This window comes from Trachypithecus francoisi, unplaced genomic scaffold (assembly GCF_009764315.1).
Source record: "Trachypithecus francoisi isolate TF-2019V2 unplaced genomic scaffold, Tfra_2.0 Lachesis_group2, whole genome shotgun sequence".
Taxonomy (NCBI): domain Eukaryota; kingdom Metazoa; phylum Chordata; class Mammalia; order Primates; family Cercopithecidae; genus Trachypithecus; species Trachypithecus francoisi.
Window position 1 is genome coordinate 123,256,146 of NW_022681465.1, and position 21,016 is coordinate 123,277,161.

A 21,016-nucleotide genomic window follows, 5' to 3' on the forward strand; every position below is an offset into this window, starting at 1 on the left:
GAGGACCAAGCATTCAAACAGACAGAATTTAGTCCATTTCCCCACATGTCAACTCAAAAGTCATGAAGAATGGGAAGCTTAGACCAGATTAAACAGACAATGGACATGCCAATTCTGATGGATCATGGTGGTTGCCTTGACCAGTGCTTCCCAAATTTAATATGCATGCAAAATACTCAGGATCTTGTAAAAAGGCAGAGTCTAATTTGGTAGATCTGGGGTGGGCCCTGAGAATGTGCATTTTGCAACAAGCTCCTTGCAAATACTGATGTTGCTTGGATGATACTTTAAAAATTGAGGGCTTGGATAGCTGAAGTGAGAGGCATGAGGTTTACCTCCACGCTCAATAACAAGGAACCCCAAGATTGCTTAGAAATGACTGCCACTGGGTCCAACAGGGGAGCTGTGTGACACACATACCCTGATTAAATCTAAAAAAGAGAAAACACATCCTGTATTTTTTTTTTGAAACAGAGTCTCACTCCATCACCCAGGCTGTAGTGCAGTGGTGCAATGTCAGCTCACTGCAACCTACTCCACCTCCCGGGTTCAAGTGATTCTTCTGCCTCAGCCTCCCGCGTAGCTGGAATTACAGGCATGCACCACCACGCCTGGCTAATTTTCATAATTTTAGTAGAGACGGGCTTTCACTATGTTGGCCAGGCTGGTCTTGAACTCCTGACCTCAAGTGATCAGCCCACCTGGGCCTCCCAAAGCGCTGGGATTACAGGTGTGAGCCATTGCACCCAGCCACATCCTGCATTTTGAAGCTACTGCAAAGATGAAATAACCTAGAATCACTGATTCTTTGGGAAAAAAATGACTTCAATTAGAGGCAATTGGGAGATTCCTGCTCCCCTGGTCCATCATTCCTGTATTTCAGGCATAATGAGGACAGCATTCAGGAAGGACCGAGGAGACAGCAGTTCTGTCTTGCAGAGAGGTAACATCTTTGTCTGTGGGTCACCGCTGTAATGAGTTGGTGAGAAAGGAAGGAGCGGACCTGCACCAAGGGGAGTCTAGGTGAGAGGCCCAGGCTGAGCAAGCCCCTATCTAATGACTACATGGCCAGGGCAGCCTTCAAAAGTCTTGACACGCGCCCAAAGGGACCTTTTTTTTTCATACCGCCACCCCAACCTGACCTTTTTCCAGCACGAAGACCTGAATTTGGCACTTTCAGACACAGGGAATTATGTAGAGAGAATTCATGGGCTGTTTTTGGGCACTGGACACCAGGTGTTCTACAAGTATAGGACAAGTAGGAGAGGGTTGCTCTGTGTGCTTGAATTTTAGGCAAAATTCCCCATCCTGATGGCTTAATTTAGGGTAAGGCAGAAATGAATCACTGCATTTCCAATTCATAAGTAATGATGAGCCGTGCTGCCAGTGGGATGATTCTGTCCGCTTCAACGGCACTTTTTTCTTTTTCGGAATAGAATCAGACAATTCGTCCTTTTTGCCATTACTGAGTGTCTAGCACCCCCGCCCCCTACCCCAATGGTAATAGTGCTGAGCTATGAATAACATTTGCCTTCAGATTTTCTTCCCCCTGTGAGGGTGGGAGCAGGAGGGAAGTCCTTGTAGAGTTGAAGTAAAGATGTTAAGATGTCTCATGGCAAAGCGTATCAGGCTAGCTTACAAGAGCAGCAGGAATGGCTGGGTGCGGTGGCTCATGCCTGTAATCCCAGCACTTTGGGAGGCCGAGGTAGGCGATCACCTGAGGTCAGGAGTTCAAGACCAGCCTGGCCAACATGCAGAAACCTGTCTCTACTAAAAATACAAAATTAGCTTGGCATGGTGGCGGGTGCCTGTAGTCCCAGCTACCCAGGAGGCTGAGGCAGGAGAATCACTAGAACCCATGAGGAGGAGGTTGCAGTGAGCTGAGATCGTGCCACTGTACTCCAACCTGGGCAACAGAGCGAGACTCCATCTCACACACACACACACACACACACACACACACACACACACACAAAGAGTGGCAGGAATAATAGTAATAACAGAAAGCCCTTGCTGTCATGGCAGCATGTTCACCTACCTTGTCAAGGTAGGAGTAGCTCCACACTTTCCCATCAGCGAACATGCGGGATACGATGCGGCCTTGCTTGTCTATGTCTGTCCTCTCGCTCATGGCCCCACGCTGAAGCCCAGCCAGGCGCCCATTGAAGAAGTATGACACATTGACGGCTGCCAGCCCGCTGCTGGGGAGCCAGAGGAAGGGGCGGCCCACCTGGTCATAAATGATCCTCAGGGTGAACTTTCGGTGGTCATCATAGATCTTTTCAGTCCGAATATTTCGATCATAGTCGATGGACAAGAGATTTCTTCCATGGACCTAGGAAGACACAACAGGCCTGGTTTGAAAGACATCACCCAGGCATGCTGGCTCAGGCTTCTGTGGAGGACATGGCTGGCATGGCCAGGGCATAAGTGTTCATTGGAGGAAGAAATAACCCCAAAGTTAGAGTAGTGCTTTCTAAACTCCTTATCATGGCACAGATAGAAAATAGCAATATTTGGCCAGGCGTGGTGGCTCACGCCTGTAATCCCTGCATTTTGGGAGGCCAAGGTGGCTGGATCACCTGAGGTCAGGAGTTTGAGACCAGCCATGGCGAAACCCCATCTCTACTAAAAATATAAAAATTAGCTGGCATGGTGGTGTGCACCTGTAGTTCCAGCTACTGGGGAGGCTGAGGCAGGAGAATCGCTTGAACCTGGAAGGTGGAGATGGCAGTGAGCTGAAATTGTGCCCTATCTAAAAAGAAAAAAAGAAAAGAAAAGAAAAGAAAATGGTAGCATTTGTATGGTGCAATAGAATATAAAAATAAGGCAGCTTATGGACAGAGACGACTAACCTGGGCATGGCTGCGATGGACAGGTAGGCTGTGCACTGCACAATTACAAAGGGTGCCATAGGATTGTAGAAAGTGTGGATGGTGAAACTTGTGCAGTGTGCAAATTATACAGCAATATACAATAGACCTGAACCCTGGAGTTTGCCTGGGCTGCCTGGTCACCCTGGGGGCAAGAGAGTTTGCATATTTGCACACTTGTAACTCTTTTTGGCACATCATTAGCTGAAAAGCTAATGATCTTTAAGAACAGGTGCCATGATTTCTTATGAAATTTTTTTTTTTTTTTTAGACAGAGTCTCGCTCTGTCGCCCAGGCTGGAATGCAGTGGCACGATCTGGGCTCACTGCAAGCTCCGCCTCCCGGGTTCATGCCATTCTCCTGCCTCAGCCTCCCGAGTAGCTGGGACTACAGGTGCCCACCACTATGCCTGGCTAATATTTTGTATTTTTAGTAGAGACGGGTTTCGCCGTGTTAGCCAGGATGGTCTCGATCTCCTGTTCCTGTGATCCGCCTGTCTCAGCCTCCCAAAGTTCTGGGATTATAGGCGTGAGCCACCGCGCCTGGCCCTCTTATGAAATCTTAAGTAAAGTTACCTAGAAGAGTGGAGAACAGGGCTTAGAAATCCATATTTTACAAAGATTTCGGAATACGAAGCCCCATTCCTATGTGAACTTCTTTCCTTCTAATATCTAGAGAAAAATCTTGCCACTGTCAAGAATGCGAGACATCAGTGGGGAGGCCTCACCAGGGCCAGGGGATTTCCGACAAAGGGATGAACTGATTTACTTAGATTTGAAAGGAATAGGGGAACACATCAGACATAATTTAATATTTATTTAGAAGTGGATCTGATCAGAGAAGAAAGCCTATCCCAGAAGGCAGAGCTGGGAGACTAGACTCTGGTGAGGGGCAAAGGAGAGGGACTCCTGAGATTCAGCTAGCCCTGAGTGGGTGTCTGGAAGTGAATGAAATGAGCCAGATTCAGCCCAGACTCTCATAACTTCACTGACTGCAAATCCAGATATCCCTGGGGTGGCTGCTGAAGGCAAGGGACAATGTAAACAGGCAGAAGGAAGAGACTCGAGAGATGTCTGGTACCTCCTCACTTTACCCTAATAATTCAACAGCACTTACTGGTAATAATGATGATAGTGATGGTGATGATGATAGTAATAATAACTTTTTTTTCTTTTTTTTTTTTTGAGATGGAGTCTCGCTCTGTTGCTGAGGCTGGAGTGCAGTGGTGCGATCTCAGCTCATTGCAACCTCTGCCTTCTGGGTTCAAGAGATTCTCCTGCCTCAGCCTCCTGAGTAGCTGGGATTACAGGCATGCACCATCATGCAAGGCTAAGTTTTGTATTTTTAGTAGAGACGAGGTTTCGCCATGTTGGCCAGGCTGGTCTCAAACTCCTGACCTCAGGTGATCCACCTATCTTGTCCTCCCAAAGTTCTAGGATGACAGGTGTGAGCCACGACACCCAGCTGATAGTAATGATGACTTTAATATATGCTGAGGACTAATATACACAGGCATTGTATTGGGCATTTTGCATCCATAGTTTGAGTTGTTGCTCACAAAGACCATTTGACAAATGAAGAAATAGCTTCAAACAGAGAGGTTACAAAACTTGCTCAAGGTCACACAGCAGTAAAGTGGTTGGGTTGGTCTGGAACTTAGGCCTTCAGACTTTAACCAGTTAACCTCTTATACACTTCACCAGCTTTACTGCTTCCTGTATTGTATGTCTACTGAGTGCGCTGAAATGTGTCAAATGATGGACAGACTGTGAAGCATTTTCACAGCCCTTGGAAGCTCCACATTGCAGCTTTGCAGGGGGTCCGGGGGTGGTGGTGGGACAAGGAATAATTCTAACACCACAGACACTTGCATTCTGGGAAACAGCTTTGTGCTCAGGTAAAGAAACACATTTTGCAGCTTCCTTCAGAGACAGGGGTGGCCAAAAAAATGTAAGTGGTTGTTGTTGGCTGGTCTTCTGGAAAATATTCTTGAAGGAAATTGACTCAGCTGAGAGGTAGGCAATCTTTCATTCTTCCCTTTCCTCCTTTTCCTGGGTGAAATGTGTATGTGATGGCTGGAGCTCCAGCATTTACTTTGTGACTATAAGGTGACTTTGGGGCTGGAGACCTCCAGGATGACGGCCTATCCAGAGAAAAAGAGTCTAGATCTCTGTTGATCTGGATGTCATCAATGTTAATCCATACAGCCATGGATTGCTTTCCCTAAGCTCCTTTTAGATCATAGGAAAATAACAAGTGTAAATCCTTTTTAAACCCTTGCTATTGCTAATCTCTGTTACTAGCAGTGGAAACTAATCTAAATTGATACAAGCCCCGGATACTTTGGCAGATGCTATGCTAGGTGCTTTACACACCTGATCCCATTTTCATTCTCATGACATAGAAACCATTTTACAACAGAGCAACTGAGGTCTACAGGAGTCACATAAGTAAACAAGTGGCAGAAGTGGAATTTGAATCCAGTACCACAGATTCTCCAAACCATTGCTGTTTCCATAAGGCTGTCTCAGAGAGAAGATAGGATATTTATCATAGGACAATTAGAAAAGAGAATGTATAGGCCAGGTGCGTGTGTCTCACGCCTGTAATTCCAGCACTTCAGGGGGCCGAGACAGGCGGATCACCTGAGGTCAGGGGTTTGAGACCAGCCTAGCCAACATGGTGAAACCCTGTCTCTACTAAAAATAAAAAAAATTGGCCGAGCATGGTGGCGTGTGCCTGTAATCCCAGCTACCCAAAAGTCTGAGGCAGGAGAATTGCTTGAACCCGAGAGGCGGAGGTTGCAGTGAGCTGAGATCATGCCACTGGACTCCAGCCTGGGCCACAGAGTGAGACTCTGTTTCGAAAAACAAACAAACAAAAACAAACAAACAAAAGAACAAAAAGAAAAAGAAAAGAGAATGCATCAAAGCATGGGGAGAGGAATAAAGTTGGTGAGTTCTTGGGATTATAAGGAACCCTAACTTCAACTGGAAGATTCCTATCAACAACTTGCAGCAACTGGGAACAGTCAAGACGGCAAAGGCTGAGTAGTGGGACTTTTTTTTTTTTTAAACAGGTCCAAAATTTAATGCCATCTGAATTATTGGGGGTTGGAGTCATCATTTTCAGAGCAAAACACACAGTGGGGGTCAGAAAGATAGATCATCTCCTCTGCCAACAGAAGCTTGGTGACATTGGGTTGGTTCATCTGGGACAACTGCGGAAGGTCACCATCATTCTTAAACCTATGGGTTTCAGATTTTGGTTCAAGACCTCTCCAACATTGTGTTAGGCAGAATGAATGATGCAATAACAATGAGGAAGGATTTTCAGGGTTTTTGACTTCCAATCATGCCTACTTATTTCCATCCCCTTGGCCTTCCTTAGTTTTTCCTCCTTCCCTTTCCTTATTTTTTTTTCCTTTTTCCTTCTTTTTGCTCATATCATAGGGCCCCAGTGCGTTTATTAATTATTGAACATTGAGTGTCGGCTAATGCCAGGCTTGGTGTCTGCTCTGGTATACAAGGAAGAAAAACCCCAGCAATAGCAACATGCTGAGCACTTACATAGGCTGAGTGTTGTTCTCAGCATTGCCTTTGTTTTATCTAATTTACACAACACTCTCAGGCAGGCACTATTATCATCCCCATTTTACACACAAGGTATAGACAGGTTCAAGTGACTTGCTCAAGTCTAGATAAATACTAAGTGATAGAGCCAGGGTCCCCATACGGAGCTTGCTGTCTTAACCTCCAGGCTGTACACCTCTAGGATTGAGGGGTGCTGGACCACGGACTTTCCATCAAGCGTGCAATTCTAAACCACATGAAATGCTCTCTTAAAGCACTGCTGCTCGGCTGGCTCCGTGCCTGCTGAAGCAGCTCCTCGGGGAATAGGGGTTTGGGGCTTGTGGATTTTTTTTTTTTTTTGAGACAGAGTCTCACTCTGTCATCCAGGCTGGAGTGCAGTGGCACGATCTCAGATCACTGCAACCTCTGCCTCCCGGGTTCAAGTGATTCTTATGTCTCTGCCTCCCGAGTAGCTGGGACTACAGAGGTGCACCACCACACTTGGCTAATTTTTATGTATTTTTAGTAGAGATGGGGTTTCACCATGTTGGTCAGGCTGGTCTCGAACTCCTGACCTCAAGTGATCCACCTGCCTCAGTCTCTCAAAATGCTGGGATTACAGACATGAGCCACGTGCCCTGCTGGGGATTTTTGATTTTTAAAAGCTCCCTGGGTGATTCTGACATGTACTCTTGGTTAAAATACACTCAGTGTGATATAAAGCCTTATCTTTAGTTACCTGGGAAAGACCAATGGGAAAATCACATATATAAACATAATATAATCATATGTGTGTATAGATATATATATGTGTGCATAATACACTATAATATGTAATCATGGGAAAGGCTAACATGTAAATAATATATGTGATCTTGACTATCATATTAGTGTGTGAGGATGTTTAGATTATAGAAAGAACCCTGAACATTCCTGATCTCATCAGCTAAGCAGGGTCAGGCCTGGTTAGTGCTTAGATGTGATTACAGAAAGAACTAAATACTGGTAAACAAAGAAGGGAGTCCCTAACCTCTGACTGCCACCCTGGGATTTGCTGCTGTTACTTAGAGCTGAGAGGCCTCTGACCATTGACTCAGGTGCACCAACTATAAAGAAGTAATGATAGGTGCTAGCCATTAGCCATGGATAACTTAGGGTGGGTTTTTACTTGCAAATTTACCATGTCCCTGGGACAATGGGATTTTTTGATAGCACAGGTTTGAGTTAACTTTGAAATGTGAAAATTTCTATTAAAATGTCCAATCCTTCTAATAATTAAATCTGAAAAATTCACTGGAAGGTGAGCCAAGGAGTTCAGGCTAGTTGTGTAATCTAATCAAATTTCTTTAATTATGAGGGTGCCATTTATAAAGGGGGGTGCTCCAGCTGTGGGTGCGAGATGCTGGAGGGTCCAACAGGCACGATCGGCCCTTTGAGGATATCTGCCCCCCAGTTTAGAGCATGTGGGAGCTTTAATTTAGTTGCAGTGTTCTCTTATTCCGAATTAAATTACCCGGCTAGCAATATTTAAATTCACCTTGAGGCTTCCTGGAGAACATAAAAGTTATTTTGAATTATTTTCACTGCCGGGATCAGCACGATTCCCTTCCCAGTCGGCTTGGTAGGAATTTAGTGATAGAGAAACCAATTTTTAAATTAATACAATTTTGTGTTTGTAAGGAAGCCATTATTTTTAATTATCGGGCATTTTCCTCAGCCTGGCTTCCCCAGTTAATAAAATTCAGCTATTTAGCATGCTTTTTTATTTTTGCAGAGGGCAGACTTTGGGAGGTGGTTTCCCCTGTGGAATATCCCCCCAGAACGTTTTGATCTCACCAAGCATACGCCTGTCACAAGGAAGCTCATAAAAAACCCAGAGAAAAGGAAACGCTGTCGTCAAAATGGCCCCGCTGGGCCTATAACCGGTGACTCTAACTCAGCTCCAGGGGCAATGATGGGAGCTAGTGATTTGAGAAACATGAGGGAGGAAATTACACTGGGCTGGATCCCCTCCAGGAAATGGAATTGTAACGCAGCAGGAGAGATTTCAGTTAGACGTAGAGAAGAACCCTTTGCCCATCCTGCTTTGAGTATGGGAAACCCAAAAAAGATTAGTAAGGGAGGTCACGAGAGTCTCCCTAAACTTCTGGCGATGTTTAGAAACAGAAGTGTTTGCCTTGGAGAGTTTAGTTATTTACCTACCCAGAGGTAAAGCCTGGCCTAGAGGACATGTTCAGTTTCTTTCTGGGTCAGTCCTCTGGGATTTTATGTTATTTTATTTTATTATTTTTTATTTTTGAGATGGAGTCTCGCTCTGTCTCCCAGTCTGGAGTGCAGTGGCGTGATCTGGGCTTACTGCAAACTCCGCCTCCCGGGTTCACGCCATTCTCCTGTCTCAGCCTCCCGAGTAGCTGGAACTACAGGCGCCCGCCACTATGCCCAGCTAATTTTTTTGTATTTTTTTAGTAGAGACGGGATTTCACCATGTTAGCCAGGATGGTCTCGATCTCCTGACCTCATGATCCGCCTGCCTCGGCCTCTCAAAATGCTGGAATTACAGGCGTGTGCCACCGTGCCCAGCCTGGGATTTTAAAAGTAGCTATCCCCAGCTCCCATACAACAAGACTCAATGCTACATTGGGATCAGTGCTTGTGGAGACAAAACAGCTTGCTATAAATTTAATATTAGCTTAAATAATGCATCATTAGAAGGGTGAGCCTCTGCAAACACATTAAATAATGTATTCCCCAAGCAAACATTATTTTTGGATGATTTGCTGTTTTGGATGGAGGTCAGGTGGAAAGGTGGAAAGACCCAAGTTTGAGTGGCAGTTCTGACACTCATCAGTGCCACTGATCAGCTTTGCCATACCAAAACCATACCTTCACCACTCATGCCTCAGTTTCCTCATCTGTAATGGCCTGTGAACTGGTGAGTCGGGACTTTATCTTATTTTTCTTAGTGTCTCTATTTTGTTTTGGAAAGTGCTTGGTGCTCAATGAACATTAGTGAATAAGCACACTGAATCAGACTGGGTACAAGAACCCTGCTAACTCTGGTGATCTAAAGTTCCAACATGGAAAATCAAGAATAGAAAATACGATTAGACTGGGCATGGTGACTCATGCCTATAATCCCAGCACTTTTGGAGGTTGAGGCAGGTGGATCGCTTGAGGTCAGGAGTTCAAGACCAGCCTGGTCAACATGATGAAACTCCTTCTTTACTTAAAAAACACAAAAATTAGCCGGGCATGGTGGTGCATGCCTGTAGTCCCAGCTACTTGGGAGGCTGAGGCAGGAGAATGGCTTGAACCCGGGAGGTGGAGGTTGCAGTGATCCGAGATTGTGCCACCGCACTCCAGCCTGGGTGACAGAGCAAGGCTCTGTCTCAAAAAAAAAAAAAAAAAAAAAAAAAAAAAAATATATATATATATATATATGAGATTAGGACATCTGTGGTCTCCAAATATCTGAAAAGCTTCATTCCAAAGACCTATTAGAGTCATTCTGGAAGGCCCCTGGGACCTGGAATTCACAGGCAGAGGTGGGAGGGAGAGGGTTTTCATTATGTCAGTGGAAAATCTCATTCATTCATTCATTCATTCATTGTTTCATTCAATATTTACTGAGCACCTACTATGTGTTTGTTACTGGGACTGTCACTTAAGATAGAACAAGACAGTTATGACTCCTGCCCTAGCGGGGCAGGCCACAGGCCAGAGGGGGATAACTAACAACAGGTGAGCCAACAACAAAAACCATTTTTAGTGTGGTAATGGCAGTAGACATAGGGAAGGAACTGTGGCAAATGAGGAAGGACACGGAGCCAGAGTTGGGACTGACGAGGATGATTTCCCAGAGAAAGTGCTACTTGGTGGGGGCCTGGGTATGAGTAAGGCTTGGACAGGTGAGGGTGAGAGAAGAGTCAGGGAGAATATTCCAGGTGGGGAGGATCAGCAGATGAAAGCACAGGGGATGAGCAAGGGCCTTGCACAGGCAGAGCATGGCTGTTTTCAGGTGATGCTGTGAGTATTCTGGTGCAGGTGGGTGGTCCATTGGTAGGGATGCAGTGAGAAGGGGCAGGGGGTGTCTGGTATGGAGGCTCAGTTCAGATGACCGGAATAAACTATATTTGTTATCCTTTGACCTGAACTTCCAGGAGTCAGGTATGTTGTATATTTTCTAGTGTCCAAGAAGGAGGCTCCTGATAAGGGCTCATTTGCATGTACCGGGTGGATAATCTGCAGAAGACTTCTGTATTTCTAAGATCCTTAAAAGGGCCAACAAGATAAGGCTCTACCCCTTGACCTTACCCTCAGCTGGTTTACTCTAGCCACACTGGAGCTATCCTCTTCAGGATACAGGCAGAAGTCTCTTCTGCCTCAGGGCCTTTTGCACATGCTAGAGCTTTAGCACAGAGGCGTTTCCCCTCACTCCATGCCTGGGAAATTCCTACCTACTCTTCATTCAGTTCTCAGTTCAAATGTCATTTTCTCAGATATGCCTTAACCTATATCATATATTCCATATTATCTCCACCTTACATTTTTCCCAAAGCACCCATCACATTTCCATTCCCTTGTTTTTCTTTGAGAAAGAGTCTCACTCTGTCACTCAGGCTGGAGTGCAGTGGTGCCATCTTGGCTCACTGCAACCTCTGTCCAGCACATTCAAGTGATTCTATTGCCTCAGCCTCCCAAGTAGCTGGGATTATAGGTGCGCGGCACCACGCCTGGCTAAGTTTTGTATTTTTAGTAGAGATGGGGTTTCGCCATGTTGGCCAGGCTGGTCTTGAACTCCTGACCTCAGGTGATCCACACCCCTGGACCTCCCAAAGTGCTGGGATTACAGGCATGAGCCACCGTACCTGATCCACAATTTCTATATATTGTTTGTACATTTATTTGATTATTATTTGCTTCTCCTGCTAAGGTGTAAGAGCTAAAGGCATAAGCTCCATTAGGGTCTTTCCACTTTTCCACATCATCATCCAAAACAGAAGCCAGCCAAAATTAATGTTTGCTTGGGGAATACATTATTTAATGTGTTTGCAGAGGCTTGCCCTTCTAATTATGTGTTATTTAAGCTAATATTAAATTTATCCCGAGTTCTTTCTGCACAAGTGCTGCTCACCATGTAAGGTGAAAACTTGTTCACTAATGTACACTCAGTGTCTAGCATAGTGCCAAGAACACAGGAGGTGTTTGAAATATAAAATATAAAGTATTAGTCACGTGAAGAATGAATGCATTGTGGCAGGAAGGAGCTGTGAAAATTCAGGCTTTCATAATGATTTGTGTGTGTTAACAGACCTGTTTGAGTGGGCTCCACGCAGAACTGAGTTCATGTGTGTGTGTTCACACGCACATAGGCACGCCCATCCCCCCACCTCACTCCTCTGTCATGGTGATTTGCCACATAAGTAAAAGTAACACATGTCAACACATAATTGCAATGTCATATTAATTATATGGGAGCCAAAACAAAATTACTGACTCCCACTTCTTCTTGGAATACTAATAACACTAATACTAATATCATGATGGAAGATTATCTTGGAAGCAATTTTTCTTTTGTTCTGCTACCTACACATGTAGCTGTTTCTTGCTTCTGCAATCTCTATGTAAATCATAATCAGAAAGAAATATCCTAGAGCATGGTTATATGCTTTCCTTTACAAAGAGAATCATCCTGCACAAAATCCATTTTGGGAAAGAGTAGAAGTTTTAAATCTTAATAGAAGGGGTTGATTTTAGCTCTCTCTTCCAAAAGCCTAGAAAAAAGGCTTGTTGGGGTGGGAGGCAATAGTGCCTCAAGAGATCCTCAGGGCCAGGAGTTTTGCCTTATGATTAGGCTTTGGAGGGATGGAGGATGTAGAATATATTTGGGATATTTGTATTTTAACCTTGTATCTCTTTCTTTCTCTTTTGGGTATGGCACCTCTTTTCTCTAGGGCTTCCCTGTCTAGGTACTTTTACTGAGATGTCTATTGTAAGATACAGGTATGGTCATGTGACCTGTGCCTGCCTGGCTCATCACAGATCCCCATCTCCCTGACCAGTGATTGGCCCGGGAATGTGAACTCCCTCTGCCAGGTCAATGTTTCTTCCATGAGATATTTTATGAAAAATAAAAATGCTGGGGGAGATCCCTTCCTTTTTCCTCTGGGTTCACTTAGCTGTGATGATACAAGTCTGGAGCCAACTTTGGCTAAGTCTGCCTGACCACCTCCCTCCCCTGCAATGTGAAGAGGACATTAGTCTACTGTAGGAGAAAATTAGGTCAACTGCTGAGAGAAATCCTGCCATGGGATGGAAGGGGGCTTTGAGAAAGAGAAAGAGACAGACGTTCATCTGATATGGGTTGGCTGTGTCCCTACCCAAATCTTGACTTGAATTGTATCTCCCAGAATTCCCATGTAATGGGAGGGATCCAGGAGGAAGTAATTGAATCCTGGGGGCCGATCTTTCCTGTGCTATTCTAGTGATAGTGAATAAGTGTCACGAGATCTGATGAGTTTATCAGGAGTTGCCACTTTTGCTTCTTTTCATTTTCTCTTGATGCCGTCAGGTAAGAAGTGCCTTTCGCCTCCCACCATGATTCTGAGGCCTCCCAAGCCATGTGGAACTGTAAGTCCAATTAAACCTCTTTTTCTTCCCAGTCTTGGGTATGTCTTTTTTTTTTTTTTTGAGACGGAGTCTCGCTCTGTCGCCCAGGCTGGAGTGCAGTGGCCGGATCTCAGCTCACTGCAAGCTCCGCCTCCTGGGTTCACGCCATTCTCCTGCCTCAGCCTCCCACGTAGCTGGGACTACAGGCACCCGCCACATAGCCCGGCTAGTTTTTTTGTTTGTTTGTTTGTTTGTTTGTTTTTGAGACGGAGTCTCGCTCTGTCGCCCGGGCTGGAGTGCAGTGGCCGGATCTCAGCTCATTGCAAGCTCCGCCTCCCGGGTTTACGCCATTCTCCTGCCTCAGCTTCCCAAGTAGCTGGGACTACAGGCGCCCGCCACCTCGCCCGGCTATCTTTTTTTGTATTTTTTAGTAGAGACAGGGTTTCACCGTGTTAGCTAGGATGGTCTCGATCTCCTGACCTCGTGATCCGCCCGTCTCGGCCTCCCAAAGTGCTGGGATTACAGGCTTGAGCCACTGCGCCCGGCCAGGTATGTCTTTATCAGCAGCGTGAACACAGACTAATACAACATTTAATGACATCTTGGAGTCTCTAAGGCCAGCTTCTCCCTTGTGGTGGCCCTGTTAGGTGAGACAGCATCTACCCTTTTAAGTTAGTCTGAGTGCACTTCCTGTCTCTTGCAGTGGAAGGATTCCAGACAGACATAGGGGCAATGTATTTGTGAATTTATACCCACTTTGGTAGGGGAGCATTTACACATTAAGAAGAAGCCTATAGAAGGCACAGTTATCACATCTTTCTTTGTCACCTGTTGTCTGAGTACCCACCACATGGCACTTGTCACCAGGGATACAGGGGCGACCTGGTCCCTGCACTTATGGAGCTTACAGATGCCATGATGTAACTTTCTTTTTTTTTTTTTGAGATGGAGTCTCGCTCTGTTGCCAGACTGGAGTGCAATGGCACAATCTGGGCTCATGGCAACCTCTGACTCCCTGGTTCAAGTGGTTCTCCTGCCTCAGCCTCCCCAGTAGCTGGAGTTATAGGCATGCGCCACCACGCGCAGCTAATTTTTGTATTTTTAGTAGAGACGGGGTTTCACCATTTTGTTCAGGAGGGTCTCGATCTCTTGACCTCGTGATCTGCCTGCCTTGGCCTCCCAAAGTGCTGGGATTACAGGTGTGAGACACCGCGTCTGGCCTGCTTCATGTTTTTGCAAGGCCAGAGTGAGTGAAGAAAGGAGTGGAAGACAAGGCAGGCAGGACGGGGAGGAGTCTTTCAAAGGAGATTATTTGAGGAGTTCTTGGGAGGCATAATGAAAATCTTCCCTGCACTGAGTTTGGGCAGGAACGAAGGGACTAACACTCTATTACAAAGCTTTTGGTGAAAGGATGTGGTCCTGGACTATCCATCTGCCATCATCTTACATTTCCCCAGGCTGTAAGGAAGAACCACTGATACTTTCCTCCAGTAAGAGATGCCTCCATCTGGAGGACTGTGGGAAGAAATGATACCTTGGTGGGTTGGAATTTCACTGGACACTGTTCTATCATGATGGCTTCACTGAGATTTTTGGTCTTCTCTAAACTCCAGGAATGTTCAGAGCCTTGGGCCCTCACACCCCTCAGCTGACCAGGCTCCCAGTAGCTTGCTGGTCCCAGGGAAGGTCAGGCCATTTGCTTCATGCATGATACCCACACATTCTCCCCAAATTCCCTGCTGTTCACATGGGGAGCAGTGATTACATGGTGCTGGTTAAATGGCTACATTTCAAAGTTCACTTAGTTTCTTCCCCATTCCAAGAGGCAGGGCTGGGGCCAGCAGAATCTTACATCTCTGGCTTGGGTTTCAGCTCCCAGCCACTCTCCTTTACACAGCCCTCAGAGTGTGGATGGCCACCCAGCCTTCCTGGCCTACATGATCATGGGGAGAGCCTGTCAAAAGGTGAGTATGACACAGCAACCCTGCTAGTTGCCCAATCCTCGTGTGCTAGACATCTCTCCAATCTCTCCCCCACCTTCTTTCTTTCCTCGCTGCTAGTGATTTAGTTTCTTGCTTGGACCCTCCTTACTGTCCCTTTCCTCCTATCTTGTCCCCTTCTCACCTGTCTTCCTCCATACCTGAGGAAGTCAGAGAGATTTTTTTTTTTTTTTTTGGAGACAAGGTCTTGCTCTGTTGCCCAGACTGGAGTACATTACAGGGCATGATCATAACTCACTGCAGCCTCAAACTTCTGTGCTCAAGCAGTCCTCCTGCCTTGGCCTCCCGAATAGCTGGGACTACAGGCATGTGCCACCATGACAGGGTCTCCCTATGTTGCCCAGGCTGGTCTCCAACTCCTGGGCTCAAAGGATCCTCCTGCCTTGGCCTCCCAAAGTGCTAGGATTACAGGCATGAGCTACTGTGCAGGGCCATGGTCAGCTATTTAATTATTTTTGTATGGACAGGGTTTTGCTATGTTGCCTAGGCTGGTCTTGAACTCCTAGCCTAAAATGATCCTCCCGCTTTGGCCTCCCCAAGTGTTGGGAAAACAGGCGTGAGCCACTGTGCCCAGGCTGGAGACAGCTTTCTAACGCTACACATCCCAGCAGATCACTCTGCTAATGAAGTCCAGGTAGGGCTCCCCATTGCCCTCAGGATAAATGTTAGCCTGGCACCATGTTCCCTTCCATGTGCAGTCTCTGGCTGCATCTTACTTTTCTACCCCACTCTCTAACACATCCACTGCCACACTGAATTAGTTTTCTGAAATGCCATTCCCTTTTTGGCCTCTTGGCCTTTCCATAGGTGATAGTCTCCGTCCTGTCACCTCTGTTCCACATCTCTGCCTGGCTGATTCTTACTCCTCAGAACTGATTCCAGATCCTCTGTGAAGCCCTTCCTGATCCCTTGTCAAACGGGAGACCTGATCACTCTGCTACGTGTTTAACAAGTCTTTGTTCATCATCTTCTTCTTAGGCGCTCAGAAAAGACAACATTTTCCAGGCTTCCCTGCAGTTCATTTGAGGTCCCCTGACAGTATTCTCACCAGGGTGGGGGAAAGTGAGGCCTGCCGTGTCCAGGCTGGCTCATTAAGCTCTTGTGAATCACCCAAGCTCTCTTCCCTTGCTGCAGCAACTGCATAGGCCCTGTGCTTAAGATGGCAGGATCGCAAGGCAGAGCAACTGGAGCGAGTCCTCATTAAGAAGAGCTGCCTGATGCATTTGGACCACAATGTGTTAAACCCATGAGATTTCAGGGTTAATTTATTACCCAGCCGTGACCTATCTTCTTCCAGCAGATACAATTAAGTATCCCTTTCCTTGTGCTTTTGGCCTATATTATAGCTTACATCATACCTACTAATATTGCCTTCTCCATGAGACTGTTAGCTACTCGGTGGCACTCAATTTTGTTTACCTCTCTAGAGTCTACTCATTTCGTGATACTGAATGTAGTGTTGGCACCTAGTAAATATTTTTTGAATAAATGAGGACTTTCATGCCCTCATTTGACAGTGGAGCAGCGATGAAAAGACACAGCAAGACTAACACAGGGAGAGAAGAGCCCATCTTGCCGTTGTTGAGACAGCCTGCTAGCCTAATGGGGCCAATGGGTACCTTTGGCTTAGGGGCTGCAAACTCCCTGCCATGGGCTCACGAAACGTCTGATGAAATGACCACTCCCCAGTTCCCTCAATCCACATCACACCCAACCTTTCCCTTATACCTTCTTCCAATTGTTCTCCTGCAATTTCCAGGAGTTGCTTTTATTTCATTCACTAAACAGTTTATGAACTGAATTAAAATAATGAGATGCAAATAAATTCCAGGCTTTCTCCCTCATTTTCAAATTACATTTTCAGTCCACTCAACCTGTTATAATCTCATAGTGATTTTCATTTAAGAGAGCTAAATGGATATGTGATTGTTGTTACAGGAACTAACACCAGACAATTAAATGTTGAGGTGTTGATAGATAAAGCTGTGTTTTGATTTGCATAAACACGATGCCAGCAAATCTAACCCTGGCAGAAATTCAGTTATAAGACTTGTGTGCCTAACTTGGGCTAATTACCACAAGTACCATTATTAAGAGTTTTAATATTCGGAGTTGGGATTATAGCCACTTTATTTTAGGGCCACATTTATCTTTATTTTGAAAACTTAGTCAAAATGCATAACTGATTTATCAGAGAAAAGGCACGATTACTACTTATAATCAACTTCTACAGTGCAGCATATCAAAAATCAATTACAAAAAAAGGATGAGTTTGCGTCCTTTGTAGGGACATGGATGCAGCTGGAAACCATCATTCTTAGCAAACTATCACAAGAAGAGAAAACCAAACACCGCATGTTCTCACTCATAGGTGGGAACTGAACAATGAGATCACTTGGACTCGGGAAGGGGAACATCACACACTGGGGCCTATCATGGGGAGGGGGGAGGAGGGAGGGATTGCATTGGGGAGTTATACATGATATAAACGTTATGCACATGTACCCTAGAACTTAAAGTATAATAAAAAAGAAAAAAAAAAAAAAAAAAAAAAAAAAAAAATTAAACCCATCAGAATTGGTAGTAAGACACATAAAGACAGGAACCATGTCTTATATTTCTTCACCTAGCACAGTGCCTCATACATGTAGGCATTTAATAAGCATTTGTAAAATTATACAATGATTAGTGATAATATATCATTGTTAGGTCACCTTGTCTTATTCATTATCTCATGAACTTTAACAGTCTTACCCTAAAAGAAAGTTGCTAATAAACACATTGTTACAAAAAAAAAAAAAAAAAAAAAAAAAAAAAAAAATCAATTACACAGCCCTGAAATCCAGTCATTAAGGATTTAACTACTAATCTCATTCCATTTTTGTCTTTAGGAAGATACTGCAGTTTGCAACTTTGCATATACCAGCAGAGGAAGAAAAACATGAGAGACTGCTGATAACCTAATGTGGAGACTCAAACTTCAGCCAGACAAAGGCGGAATCTTAATATGGTGGGGCCTGGGTCTGCAGGGAGGTCACCTGGGCTGGCTGGATTTTAATCCAGTTACACAGCAAAAGTTATGACCCAAGCTTTGCCGATGCTGAGCCTTCTGTTCTCAGGGATTCCAAAGCATTTGATAAACTCCTTGTTCCATTGTTTACTGACTTCCTAGTGCTTGTCTTGTTCTGCAGTTATTTTTATTTATTAGTTTACTTATTATCCGCCCCTCTCTCCCATCTCCCCTCAACCTGAACATAAGGTGCAGGAAGTTAGGGCCTTTGCTTTATACGCCATTAGGTGCATAGCACAGTGCCTGGCTCATAGTAGGTGCTCAATAAATATGTGCTGAATTTGATGAAGATTGGGATCCCCAGTATTCATTCCCCCTCCCCAGGGAAGGGGTTAGCATGATGGTAGGAACTGTTCCCTCTTGGTGACAGATAAGTGACTGGAGCAGAATCCACTCCTGTCAAGATGATCTGGATGACCATGGATAAGCAGGAAGGTGTGTGACATACTGGCAAATGAGTCAGACAGAAAGAGAGACCTGGGGTCGAGTCCTGGCATTGCCCTTTCTAGCCATTGTGTCCTTGGACAGGTAATTTAGCTTCCCTGAGTCTGTGTTTTCTCATCTGAAAAATGGAGGTAGTAATAATTATCCTCATGGAGCTATTGAAAAAGTTAAAATAAGATAATACAAGCAAAGCATTTCACATAGGGTTTACAGTATAATAATCCTCAATTAATGTTATATATTGGTTTTAAAAAGATGTCATGTGGGGCAAGTTGCCTGGTCTGGGAAAACTAAGGTTGGCTAAAACTCCCCACTGAGGTTCAGTTGTTACTTCCTCTTGGGAAATCTTCCCTGAACCTCTCAAGCGGAGTGACATCCCCTCTGGGATCCCATCAGGCCCTGCATGTACCTCTGTCTTTTCACTTAACCTGTGATCATCCTATGTCTGCATATTTTATCAGACTCTCGATTCCTTGAGTGCAAAGAACATACTTTAAAAGTTGTGTTCTTCCAGTACTTAGCAAATTACTCGGCACATAGTAGGCACGAACACCAGTTCATTGGTTGACTTGGCCAGACAGTGAAAATTGAGGAAGAAGACAGCAAGTGTGAAAAGCAGACCAAAGCCGTCTCTAGTTACAGCATAATGTAAATCCCCATAGCAGGAAATGGCCGACTTTTTCAGTCCTAGGAAATGGAGAATGTTTTCCCCAAGGTATGAGTCCCAAAGGGAAATGGATTCCATTTTCTGAGCGAAGAGTTTGCCTTTTCTAGGGAATAAAGGAGTATTAGAGGCTTTGAAGCTGGGAAACTTTCTCAGCTCTGTGAGGAAAGGGTGTATCCCCTCCCACTCTGTGGTAACAGATTGGGTGGAACCACTTACCCGGAGCTTCCTGCCAAAGATGGTGACTTTGCCTTTTATCTGTTCCTTTCTTAGGCGCCACTCAATGGAGTTTAAGCCATTCTCCATAGGCAGGGAGATGTTGCAGCGTCCAATGGTGGGGGTGATGGTGCCTGCTAGGACATGGGGCTCACTGTGGAAGCTGACACCCATCCCATTAGCATACATCACCCGCAGGGTACCATTATTACAGAGCTGGTAGCTGTTCCGCACTTGATCTGGAAGAATGTAAGTGGGGGTGGGGATAGGGAAATAAATTATCCACTCTATTAGTCAGAAGAGAATAGAACCCCCTTTTTTTTTTTAATAGGCTTCCATGGTACTTTGCAGTCATCAGTCTAAGGCTGCCTTCAATTAGCACACATACCATGTGAAGGTAAGTAGCAGAGATACTACTGATCCATGTAAAGAAAAACATAATATGTGGCACTCCAGAAATAATTATGCCATGATGTTTCTTTTACTCACTGAAGACTATTAATAGCACGTTTAAACATTTAAAGATGTCTATTGCCTACACAATTTGTGTCAATCAAATTCCCAAACCTTAACATATATATTTTAGCTTATACCAAAAAAAAAAAAAAAAAAGAAAAAAAAAGAAAGGTAAATGACTTCAATTTTTTCCCCCTTTGCCTGCCATCTAACCCAAGGTTGCTGGTCTAGTCACAGGTCAGATCCACTGCAAATCAAAGCCCAGGATTCTTCAAGAAAATCGAGAGAAGAATCAACCTTCCCCATCCTCATGCTTTTACTGCTGACTGCATCTGATACCACCTCCACTCAAGAGAACTCTGAAGAGACTCAAACACATGAGGGAGATGGAGCCAGTGGATGCCAATAATGTGTTTATCTTCCCCAGTGGAAACTACACGAGTCAATCAGACTTCTGACCTTTTCCTTTATCAAAAAGTTACAGGAAGCAAATGTGAGTCAGAAACTCCTTTTACAGATACACTGCTTCCTGATTGTCTGGGCAAAGGAGCTGGCCTGGGCTGGCCTCTGAGATGTCAGCTTTTGGGGCAGTGAGCAAGTGTGTACCTGTCGCTCCTGCGACTCCAGCCATCATGCAGAAGGACAGAATCTACATCATTAATCATTTGGCAGAGCAGAAATAGAGTCATTGAAACAGGCTCTGCTGTGGGATAATAGTCCAGAAATGTCACCATTTATCTACAGAGAGGACACTTTTATCCTCTGACAACAGGCTAGCCCACCGACATTGTATCTTAATTAAAAGAAAAATTAATCGGCACAATTCATTTTCTTGCCAGCCCCAGTGCTTGCCCCGGACTGCAAAACATGTCTAATAGAAACAGTAACCACGGGGTGGTCAGAGACCTTTGAGATCCCAGTCTTGGGGAGAGAATGTTAAACAGCTCCAGTCCCAGGACAACCAACTCATCAAACAAATGCTTAAAAAAAAGAATCAGAATGGAACAAGAAAATATGAAATCTAGTGGTGGGCCAGGAGAATAAATGGCCTTTGAGACGATAACTATGTGTTTCGGGTTGGTGGGGAGAGGTGGTGATGGAAGGATAAGAGG

At 45.0% G+C, this 21,016-nt stretch overlaps 1 protein-coding gene and 1 long non-coding RNA gene across 2 annotated transcripts in view; one reads left to right on the forward strand and one right to left on the reverse strand.

Moving 5' to 3' along the window:
• The window catches only part of TENM2 (teneurin transmembrane protein 2), a 526,850-nt gene that overhangs the window by 17,018 nt on the left and 488,816 nt on the right, over nucleotides 1-21,016 (reverse strand). Inside the window, exons 23-24 of the mRNA XM_033180356.1 lie at nucleotides 19,452-19,687; nucleotides 2,039-2,335 (exon numbers count right to left, since the gene is read on the reverse strand). Coding sequence (XP_033036247.1) covers nucleotides 2,039-2,335; nucleotides 19,452-19,687 — 533 coding nt within the window. The remainder of the gene's footprint in view (nucleotides 1-2,038; nucleotides 2,336-19,451; nucleotides 19,688-21,016) is intronic.
• On the forward strand, nucleotides 17,950-20,727 carry LOC117065500. Its single transcript, XR_004429945.1, has 4 exons — nucleotides 17,950-18,064; nucleotides 19,506-19,697; nucleotides 19,780-19,845; nucleotides 20,136-20,727. It is a non-coding gene; the product is annotated as an uncharacterized LOC117065500 (long non-coding RNA).